Genomic DNA, 11,884 nt, shown 5'->3' on the forward strand with positions numbered 1-11,884 from the left:
CCTATATAATCGCTATCTTCCACCAAATGAACCTCTGATTGCCGGTTGCCACAGCCATATAAATCTTTAGTTTTAAATAGAATTACTAATTTTATAATGCATGTATGCATACTGAACATGCGGTTAAGAAACGCAAAACGTCGTTCATTGTTGCGACTTGAATTAGTATATATGTTATATTCAAAATTGTAACCAACTTCTTCTTTTTTTCTCTAGAATATGTCTTTAACTTGGATGTTTATGTTAGACTAGTTCCAAAACATATAAACGTTATATAGAATAAAATATAAAATATATATATATACTATAAACAAGTGTTATTGAAAAATCGAATAAAGTTGTCATATGTGAATCATTCTCAAAGCTAATGCACCCCTGCTACGACCCACCAACAAATTTTAGTTGTTCGATTTCACATGTGTGAAAACCGGTTTATCTTGAACCATTTCTTTTTGGGCTCTCACCCTCCTTTTAAGACACCAATTAGCATAACAAGGTTTTGGTGAGCGGAGATTCTATAATTCAATATTATTTGTAATTTAATTTTACATGGAGGCTAATGCTAGACACCACAATCGAACCGTCAAAATCATAAAATAACATAGTCAACCAATTTACTACAATATACTAACTATTATTTACCATTTTTTATGTTTAACACACTTACAATATTCCAATGCATTACGTTTTTAAGACTGATAAAGCTTAATATATTTTGTCTCTTTAAGTAGTTCGGCTAAATGAATAAAAGAGGCAAGGATCTTGAATAAAAATGTGCATCCAGAGAATCTTTTAAGACTTTGCAGCTTAACAATCTAGAATCTAATTTGTCAGCTTAAACTCATATGAATCTTCTTTATTGATATTAGAAGAAACTTATATACATAATTACGTATAAAAAGTTAAACATACAAAATAAATTTATTTTATTTAATAAGTAGATAATGTTTCTGTAGTGACAAACATGATGATGATTGAGATAACGACCAGGATAATTGTACAGTGCATTTGAGTTGAAAACTTAAAATAATTAAAAACAGTTGACACACCATTTTCAACGTGAAGAAGAAAATTCATAAAAACCTGATGAAAAATCACGATCATGTATTACATAATAAAAGATTTATTCAGTCGGCACTGGGCACTACAAAATAACTTTATCTCGTTAGAGCATCTCTTACCTATTGTTATTTTTATCTTTTTAATAGCATTTAGAATTAATTTCACTCAATTTCATTGTTATTTATTTTTTAGAGGTTACTATCTTTTTTTTTTTTTTTTTTTTTTGATAATCTAGGGGTTCCCCGCTTCGCGAGTCATTCCCCTGGGCCCGGTCAAGCAGCGGTCCACTTCACCCGGAAGGGCTATACCTGGGCTGGATCGAACACAGTACCGCTTTGGTGTCCAGAAGAGGCAGGGTAGTTTCAGCATGGGGAGGGAATCGAACCCGGATAGTGATTGCCACCATAGGTCCGTCCTGCTACTTGGACTACCTATTCCGGACATTTTTTTTACTTCATGTTTAAAAAAATTGCTATTATATTTCTTTATGATGGAACAAAATTCATCTCTATTATAGAAATATTTTATTTTACAAAAAACATATGACACAATACATTGGAAATGATCTTATATCGTTTGTCTTGGATTTTAAAAGAAAATTTTATTTATATATATATATATATATTTCTCTGAAGAGAATCAGAAAGTAATACTCCATCCATTTCAAAATAATGTACATTCTAGAGTTTTCACACTTATTAAGAAACACGTAAAATTTTGACAATAAATACATTGTTTTCGTGTTTAGCTATTTCGTATGCTTTTTTAACCAATTAAAGTTCAGTAAATATAATTAATGTATTTGAAATTTACAATTTGTTATTATTACATACATTGAAAATTTAAAATATGAATCTTTTAAAAAAAAAATTTCTAAAACATGGATCATTCTGAAATGGATAGAGTAAATAGCATTATAACATCATTACCGCATTAACTAATAAACATGATTTATAAATGAATAATCATAAAATATTAAACACTATTTGCAACATTTATCCAATTTTCAAGTGCTGAAGATTGATTTTGCTAATATTGTCATTTCAGAACTATAATTAGAAATAAATGTCATCAATTTACTAAAGCTATTTTTATTTTTATATTATAAATTTGAGGATATTTTATTAAATAAAGTATTTTTGTTATTTGATAACCAAATTGTTCGACTATTCTACTGTGTGTTTTAGATTTGACCCAGACCTGCAGTCAGATTGATAAATCCAGCGATCCAATCAATAATTCAGTTTGGGTTTAATGTAGAGATTTAATTATTAGAAATCTTTTAAAACTTGGATTTAAAAAAAAAAACTTAAAATGGTTCATTTGTTTTCCAAAGTTTGTTGATTTTCTAAAGTCGGGTACGTAAGTTAGTTTTTTTTTTTTTTTAAGTCAGTACGTAAGTCGCAGACAAATATTGGACCATGATTTTCCAAGGTCTAAAGATGGATTAAAACCTGTTGTAGTAAAGTAGAAGGTATTTAATGCATCGAACCTACATATATAACATCATATCATTAATGATGGCCAGAACCAACAGATTATAACTATTATGTCAAATCTGATGATAACTTATTAACGTGTGATGGATAATAGATTTTATGGATAATCAGAATGGAATGGATAATAGCTCTTAGTCTAACGGTAATGGAACTCCAATTAGAATATCCGTCCTAGGTTCGAGTCACTTTGGTCACCTTCCCGCCTATGACCGTGTGTGCCTAGATGGAAGGCTTCGTGGAGATTAGTCTGAGCTTACCGTTTGGGATCCCCACATATATTAAAAAAAAAAAAAAAAAAACATGACGAACCAATTCACGACAATCAGAAAAATTCAACTCGGCTAACAAGTAAGCATATGAATATAGTACTCTTTAAACATTTGACAAAAGGAAAAAAAGAACTTGGAGAAACAGAGGTCGATCTCTAAATTTCATTTGTTATCAGCCAGTAAACTCACATTCAAGATTAAATCGTCTGAAACCACTCCATTCACTCTAAACTTCGTCTATCACGTTAATCTTTCGTTTAGTCTTATATACTTATAACTTATTCTAACTTAAACGTCAGATACTCAGATAATTATTAAGAGAACAATCTCCTCATTATTTCATGATTCTCAACAATGCTGGTTTAAATTATTTTTAAACCATGCTTAAAAAATATTAACAATATATTTAAATGAGTAACTATATAATTTTGAAAATTAATATCTATATGTTTAATTATTTTATAATTATATACTTTAAATTTAAAAGTATAATTAAAAATGTACATTCCACTGTACATATCTATTTAAAAAAATTAAGTTTTTTTTCTTTTAAAATCAGAATGTTCTTTAACAGTTCCACTTGCACATGACAAAAAATGACCTTGATTTTTACTATTATTTAATAACATTTGTTTTCAGTCTGAGAACCCTTTTAAAGTTTAAACCTACTCGAGAATACTATAAATAATACTACAAGTTAGCATTCAAATTTACTTTCAAATAACATATAAATAATGACTAAAGTAGCAGCATGAAGATGTAAAAATATTATCATTTATAAAAAAAAAATATCCTATCATCCTTAGAACACGCATCTTTATTTTGCTCAATAGTAAACAAAAAGAAACCCCAAGAAAACATGACTCATGGAAGAAAAAACAAGCAAAAATATGGACTTATTTTCTGTTAAAATAATATTTTTTGGGGTAAAGGCATATATGGATTTATGTTTTTGTCATGATTAATAAAATATGTACGGGTCTTTTAAGAGCAAGCATATCAGAAATCAAATTTGGCATGTGGGTCCTTTTTTGCTTTTACTCGCTATTAGTGAAATATTTGTCCCATATCTCCCCTATACCCAATACCACACCTCCAAAACAATTCTTGTATAAATAAGGGAGTGATCGAGAAATGTAGACAAATGCCCATTAAACTCTGCCTCTCAGTTTCCTTCATTAACTCAGTCCCCAAAACAACACATTTTTATCATCATTCCTTTTTACCACCCAAAACCTCCAAATTCGAAAAAAAACAATGGTTAATGTGTCATTGGTGTCTTTGTTATAAAGCTCTTCTTACAAGAAAGATCACCAATGATAGGTTTAGAGAGTACGTCCAAGAACTCTGCGACTAACTCAGTTAGTCAAGAGAGCAAGGGAGAGAAGACCAAACCGGTTAGAGATTCCGGTAAGCATCCGGTTTACAGGGGTGTGCGAAAGAGGAGCTGGGGAAAATGGGTGTCGGAGATAAGAGAGCCGAGGAAGAAATCTCGTATATGGCTTGGAACGTTTCCTTCACCGGAGATGGCGGCGCGTGCACACGACGTAGCTGCTTTGAGCATCAAAGGAACCTCCGCGACACTCAACTTTCCTGAACTCGTGGGCTCTTTCCCACGGCCAAGCTCTCTAAGCCCTCGAGACATCCAAGCCGCAGCTCTCAAAGCTGCACACATGGAGATCATTATGACGACCTCACAGTCTTCTTTTTCTTCGTCTTTAACGTCTTCTTCTTCGCTGGAGTCTCGTGTGTCTTCCTCTGCGACTGGCTCGGAGGAGCTAGAGGAGATTGTTGAGCTGCCGAGTTTAGGGTCTAACTATGATGGTACGACTCAGCTTAGTAACGAGTTCATTTTCTTTGACTCGGCAGACTTTTGGGTTTATCCACCACATCAGTTGTCAGAACGTGATTATGAGATGATTCCTGGGTCATTATCACAAGATTGGGATCTTCCAGGACTGTTTAATTATTAAGTTATAATCATATAAAAAATACTCTATATATGGCTACTAGTAATGATGTTTTAACTTTGTTTTAGTGAACCCTTAATTTTTTGGTGGGTTGAGTTAGGGTTATTTGTCTCTGGTCATCTTTTCTCAATGTGTGTTTGTGTGTGTGTGTGAGCTCCATATATCAATACTTGTAAATAGTTCTCGCTTTTTTTCTTTCTAAAATCAGTGTGGAAATTTCTGAAAATAAATAATATTGGACTAGTAGCCAATGTAAGGCCACGTACCATATGTTGAATGATGTTGAATGTTAGTTGTTGATTTGAGATAACCAATATTCCTTTTTTATAGTGCAAATTAAGACTTTCGCCCGGTTAACCAAAAATTAATATGACCAATCGTTGTTGTTGCCTTTTCTCCACTATCAGTACTTGTTGGATATAAATTTTGATATATATATATATTAATTAAGATAACCAACACTTGAATGGTTCGAGTGTTATTGTATTAATCAATAGGACTTTAACTCATTGCATTTCTTTTGCGACTCAATACAAAAGAATCTCTTCTTCTAGCACTAAGAGCAGCATTATTGCACAAAAAAAATAGGGTGCTTAGTCCTATGGACCCCACAAAAATGGCAAGCAACGATGCTTTTAGCTGCAAAATAAGCACCGCATTTTGTTTGTTGCTTCTACTATTCGCGGGCCCTATCAACACGTGGCGATCCGCGATTGTTTTTGTTTTAATTTTTTTTTAATCGGATAAAAAAAAAACACACCTAGTGGGCTGCTGGGATAAGGATGCTCCAAGTGTAATATTGTAATACAAGTAGCTAGCTTGATTGGAATATTTGTGTAATAACAACTGTAATGAATGGTTCGAAATGGATTCCATTTTCTTTGTTCTTCTTTTTTCGTCACTACCTACGTCTTTTTCGTTTTGCTGTTGAAAAAAGGCTACAGACTTTAATGATCACACTGTAATTAGAGTCCGTCACTGTCCACTAATTTTCTTGAGTAGACATAATTCGAAAGAAAAATCTATTGAAGTGACTTCCCTATAATTAAGTTTAACGTAACTAATAATTGCAATATATATGTTCATGCTCCATAAACCTAAATCTTGTAACCTTTTTTGGAATTTTTATTAAAAGTTGGTATGTTTAGAACTAAAACTTGTATATAGACAGCCGTAAAATGTTTGCGTAATGGTCTGTTATAGTGTTATTGTATCACAACCGAACTAAAATCTACATATATTGAAAAAAACATTTGTTGATAAATCTGACTTTTGTGAATATTTTGAGTTCTTTTTTACAAAGTAGTAGTATGTTTGAAACTATGCTATTTTTCTCCTATCATAGTCATGCAAACACTACAGAAACAAACTATGCGAACAATGAAAACTATAATGTAATTGAGTAATAACCTTTGAAAAACAGAATGAACTTTTTGGACAAACTTTTAATTAAAAATTAACTTAACCTTTTTTCTTGCTTGCCATTTCAAGGATTCTCTCAATAATTGTCTTTGTGAAAGATATTGGATAGTGGAGGCCGATATAGTAAGGAAAAGTATATACTATGTGAAAACCATAATTTAATAGTATGCTTAGTCCCGACAATACAATATTTAATTGTTAGCTTTACCAAATAAGTTATAAAAAGCTGACATTTTGATTGTTTGGAGATTTTGTAATCAACGTCCAGGTAATAATAATTGATTAAAAGAATAACTACTTTAGCATAATGCAACCTTCAAAGCCGTTTATTTGTATTGGTGCTTTAGTTTTTCTTTTGTTTAAAAAGAAAACTATGATTTATCAGGTATTCCAGCCATCTTTTAATACATTTATAAAAAAAATTCATCAATACATTTATAATTAGATATGATTTCTTGTATAATTTTATATAAATCGTTCAGTGTCAATATATATATATATATATACGTACTCAATATTATATTGAACGTAAAATGTGTATTAGAGGAATCTCCTATGACTCATATTCGATTGTGCTGTATCTTGAGCAGTTCTGAAAGCTTTGCCATCATGTATCAGGTTTGGCATCTATAAAGATCATACGTATAGTCTTTTATGCTTGCATTGGAAATATGGTGATCCCACTTAGCAGGGTTCTAGTCCGTTATGCATTCTAACATCTCTTACTATTATCTAACGTAAAATCTAAGATGTTAAGCCATGTTTTCCAATCAATTATCATTAATTTGGTTTAACATACCGGTCATCGATCTCAGGTAGACCCTAAAACTTTCAAAGAAGATGCATACATGCAAAATCCCATATGATTTAAGAGAAAAATAAATCGAGATAAATTATGGATTATTGGGATGATTTAAAATTTAACGGTCCACTCTTAACTCCAAGGAGAGGATCATTTTAAGAAATACTATAACGAGGAATAGAAATGGTCAATGGCAGTTTGGAAAATAAAGTTGTTCAATACTCAATATCAAGAAACATTTCATGCATCTTTTTTATGTCAACCATGAATAATTCGTGCATCTATTATTGCAAAGTGGCAAATGATATTAGGAGTTTCAAGTCTCCTAAGACAAATGTTGTAGTATAAGTGATTGTCGAACCAGTTCTGAGGGATATCAAAGCACTGAGAATGCAAGTACTTATTTAATCTAAGTGCAACCAATGATTTAAAGGAGTTTTAAACTACTACTAATACTAGAAAGCAATTACAGAATGATACTTTCTTGACTAAGGGAAAATATAACTCATGGGCATAGGGATTAGACCTTGGGTGATCAAGTATCAAACTAAGGATGACAAATGATCAATCAAACTATCAACCTTAAGCTTAGACACAATCTTAAACAAACTCTATGTCTAGATGAATGCTCATTTACTAACATATTTCAAACATCAAATGTCTTTGGTTGAATAATATGAAAGCAATCATTACTAACAAGTCTATTGGCTATCTTAACACCTTTAACAACAAATATCTTTGGCAAAGTATGTTAAAAGCTTAGGAGAGTTGTCTCAGACATTTCATCAAACACCTTTTAGGTGGAAAATGCCTATTGATCAACTTTTGAGTGGCCAACTCAAAAGATGCATTATGAATACTCTACTAGCAAGGAACAAGAATGATCTACACTAAAACAATAGGCGCGCAGCAACCTCTAATAGTCGCTCCGAGAGGTCGCTCCAGGCTTCGGGAGCGACCTGGAGGGGTCGCTGCGAGACGTCGCTCCGGGCCCGTTTTCGTGTCTCCGAGCGATGAAAATGCGAGCGACTTCTCCGCGTCGCTCTGGTAAGGTCGCTCCAGGCTTCGAGAGCGACCTCAGTGGGTCGCTCTGAGAGGTCGCTCCGGCTCCATTGTGTTGTCGTCACGAGATAGAAACGCGAGCGACCTCGGGGTGTCACTCTGGCCAAGTCGCTCTGGGCTTCGGGAGCGACCTGGAGTGGTCGCTCTGATAGGTCACTCCGGGTCAGTTTTCAACTTCCACTGGGATGAAATGGCGAGCGACTTCTCCGCATCGCTCTGGTAAGGTCGCTCTGATAAGGCAGGTCAGAGCGACTTGCTGGTGTCACTCCGGGAAGTCGCTCCCAACACTCTGCTCGTCCAATGATCATCTTTACACCTCTTTCGAGCTCAAAACACACCCAAATGTCTCCGAGAACTTCATGTGGTACTCCAATACCTGATAAAGACTTATGTATGCAAAATGCAACCTATACATGGCTAAATCCTAGTCTATATGATCAAAATGCACATGGGTGAATGGATAAAACAATGGAAATATGCAAGATATCAACTCCTCCAAACTTGTTCTTTTACTTGTCCACAAGTGAACTTTCTAGAACTCAAAGGGAGAGAGGTTTGAAGGTGGGAGCTCATAGCCAAAATAAACACAACTAGCACTCAATTCAACATCTAATCCAACATGAGCACACTCTCTTATCACACTCTAGCTTCTCTAGGCCTATCTCAACTCCTTTTGCCCTTATACTCATCATCAAGCATCCACACATTCAAATCAACCAATTCTCACATTCATTAAGCATAAAACATCAAGTGAATTCTTGCAAATGGTCAATTGGTCCAAATCATTTGGTTGAGTAAAGGGAAGACTTTTATTCAAGTGAGTCAAGAGGTTCAAAACAAATGATCTTTAAAGGTGGTTTACTCTCAAGACAAGTAGCCTTGACATTGCACATAATATATCTAAGAAAGGGACCAACTCATGCATACAATGCTCAATCTCCATTGTTCTACCCTTTTCCCAAACATACAAGTTACACAATCACTTCATAATGTCAAACTCAACTCCCATCTCTCACCAAAAGATCCCAAGAACACTTTGCACATAAAACTCTTTTTCTTTGAAATCTATAAAGGATTTTCTCAACTTCAAAACAAATCTTAGCTCTAAACAACTTTGGTAGCCCTCTTTTTTTTTTTTTTTTTTCTCTTTTATATTCCTTTTTTTTTCGGGGGCCAAGACTTTTCATAAACTCGAGCTAGACACTTATCTACTAATTCCAATAAGATTATCCATTTAAACACAAAGAGTCTATTCTTTTCCTTCGAATTTTTCATGCTTCCAAATCATAGTCACAACACTCACCCCCACCTATAGCTAGACAATAGAGTGCCTAATCTAGCAGGAATGAAGATCAAGCATTGTCGTTCCCGATACTCTCGACATTATGCACATGTAAGGCTTTCCGAAAAAGGCCTCACTCATCAAATAATGAAAGCTCAAAAGGAGGGAAGGGTTTTCGGAATGGTGTACCACTCGAGTTTGTCAAAAAGATTGGCGTAAAGGATGTGACAACTCAAGTGTGTATATCCATGACTCAGTACACAAAGGACCATAATCAAGAAGCATTAAGTTTGTTCAGTTCAAACAAGGTTGTAGTTGGCTTCAAAGATTGAGTTTCAGCAACTAATGAGATTCAGAAAGAGTTTTCAAGGCTCGAAACGTACAAGGTTTTTTTGAGAGATGCAATAGCTACTCGAGTGTGAAATAGTGTTCTTTACAAGGCATTTTAAATCATTGCTCCCAATGTAAGTGAATGCAACCTATATGCTCTAGACTCTCCTAAAAATGCAAGTGATGCAATCTATATGATTTGTTTTTTTTTTATGCTAAAAGGTATGTATGCAAGACTCAATGAAAAATCATCAAAGCAAACATGATCAAATACTTGGTACCTCCCCCAAACTTAAATGACACAGTCTCTGTGTTGTCAAGTAGAGAGATACCCAAAAGAGAAAGCTAATATGCAAAAATGAAATGGTATATACAAGGAAAAGTAGAGAAGTACCTCAAGTGGAAAGTGGAGAAGGAGGATCCTTCTCAATGTAGGGGTCTCCACAAGTGATGGTTCCACAATACTCAACATCCAGTGGAGACTGAATTGGGTAAGAGACAACTTTGTTGATATTGAGGAGTGTGACCTTCTTGTTGGCGAAATCGATGCAAGCACCCACAGTAGTAAGGAATGGTGTGCCCAGGATCAATGGAACTCTCTTCTCAGTTGCCATCTTCAAGACAGTGAGGTCTATAGGGATGGTGCAAGATCCAATCTTCAAAGGGAAATCCTTGATGAGACCAATAGGAGCAGTAGAAGAAGAATCCCCAAACGTGAGAGAGGAAGTATCTGGCTCCATGTGTTCAATCTCAAGACTCTTCACCATCTCCATTGAGATCACATTCACACTTGCACCAGAATCAAAAAAAGCATCATCAAAGGTGAGCTTACCAAGGGAGCAAGACAAGGTGAACTTCCCTTGGGATTTTAGTTTAGGGAGAGACTTTGGTGTGATGGCTGGATCAAGTTTCAAAGTTGAAATGTTGAGAAGCTCTGCTACTTCTGCTTGGTGGTCTACAATGTCCTTGATGAGCATCATTTGGTCATGAGCCTCACGCATACCCGAAATCTCTGGAAGCTTAACTCCAATATCACTAAGGTCTTTTTTGAACTTGGAAATCACCTTCTTTTGAGCTTTGGTGAGAATCCTTTGTGTCATAGGGTGACTGCTCAACCTCAGTGGTGTCCTCTAGATTGACCTCTTTTAGCTTCTGGTCAGCTCTCTTTGCAACTGGTTTCTCAGCCCTGGGTTCATCTCCCTTCAAAATCTTTGCTTCAACCATTTTGTCAGCTTCCTCCACAATCTTTGCTTTAGTTGTTGCTACAATAAGATGCTCAACCTGTTCAATCTCAGTTCCAAACACCAATCTTTCAATTTCATCTACCTCTTTCCTGTGGTTACTCAATTCAATCCTTGAAGAAGTGGTAGAGAGGACAACATTGCAATACTCCTTGGGTTTTTGGTCAGATTTTCCAGGTAGAGACCCTTGCTGGCGATTCTGGTGAGTGGTCATGGATACAAACTGGTTTTCCAAAGCCCTGAACTTGTTGTTGAGCTCATTGTAACTTCCATCAATCTTGGAGTGAAGGTTCTTCAACTCATATCCAACCTGCTTCTCACTTCTAGTCTGAGACTCCAAGATCTGTTTCAGTAGAACATCAATGCTGCTATCCTGAGGAATAGAGGTAGAAGGATTAGCTTGTTGTTGAGAAGACTAGTTCTCTTTGTTGGAGAAACAAGGAGGAGGGTTTTGCTGAGGCTGATAGTTGCCTTGCTGGTTGTTCCTAGGCTGATAACCACTCTGCTGGTTGTTAGAATATGATTTCTGTTGGTAGTTGTTGTACTGAAAGTTGGGCTCTTTTTTTGTACCAGCTACCATTGTTGTTGATGAAACACAACTCTTCTTGCCCTTCCAAACCCTCAACTTCATGGACAACAGGTGTTGCTTCTTGGTTTGGGTTACCAACAAAGTGCAGCTGCCCTTGGGTGGTTTTATCCGCAATGAGGATGTCTATCTTATCCTGTAGAGCCTTCAACTCCTTCCTCATCTGCTTTTCATCTGTTCTACTGCCTCTGTCGTGGTCTCCACTGTAGACTGCATCACTCTTTACCATGTTGTGAACCAGCTCTTCTATATCTTCCTCAGTTCTCCCCAAGAAGAACCCATTGCTAGCTGTATCCAGTCTGGCTCTGTACTTAGGAAGAGCACCACGGTATAATGTGCTCAGCAAGCTTTCTTTTGAG

General features: G+C 35.2%; 1 protein-coding gene across 1 annotated transcript; it reads left to right on the forward strand.

The window, feature by feature from the left end:
- Nucleotides 1-3,912: 3,912 nt before the first annotated feature.
- LOC106444461 (ethylene-responsive transcription factor TINY) lies at nucleotides 3,913-5,056 on the forward strand. Its single transcript, XM_013885931.3, has one exon. The coding sequence runs from the start codon at nucleotides 4,147-4,149 to the stop codon at nucleotides 4,801-4,803; it is 657 nt and encodes a 218-aa protein (XP_013741385.1). The 5' UTR covers nucleotides 3,913-4,146; the 3' UTR covers nucleotides 4,804-5,056.
- The last annotated feature ends 6,828 nt before the right edge of the window (nucleotides 5,057-11,884 follow it).

Source organism: Brassica napus, chromosome C9, assembly GCF_020379485.1.
Source record: "Brassica napus cultivar Da-Ae chromosome C9, Da-Ae, whole genome shotgun sequence".
Taxonomy (NCBI): domain Eukaryota; kingdom Viridiplantae; phylum Streptophyta; class Magnoliopsida; order Brassicales; family Brassicaceae; genus Brassica; species Brassica napus.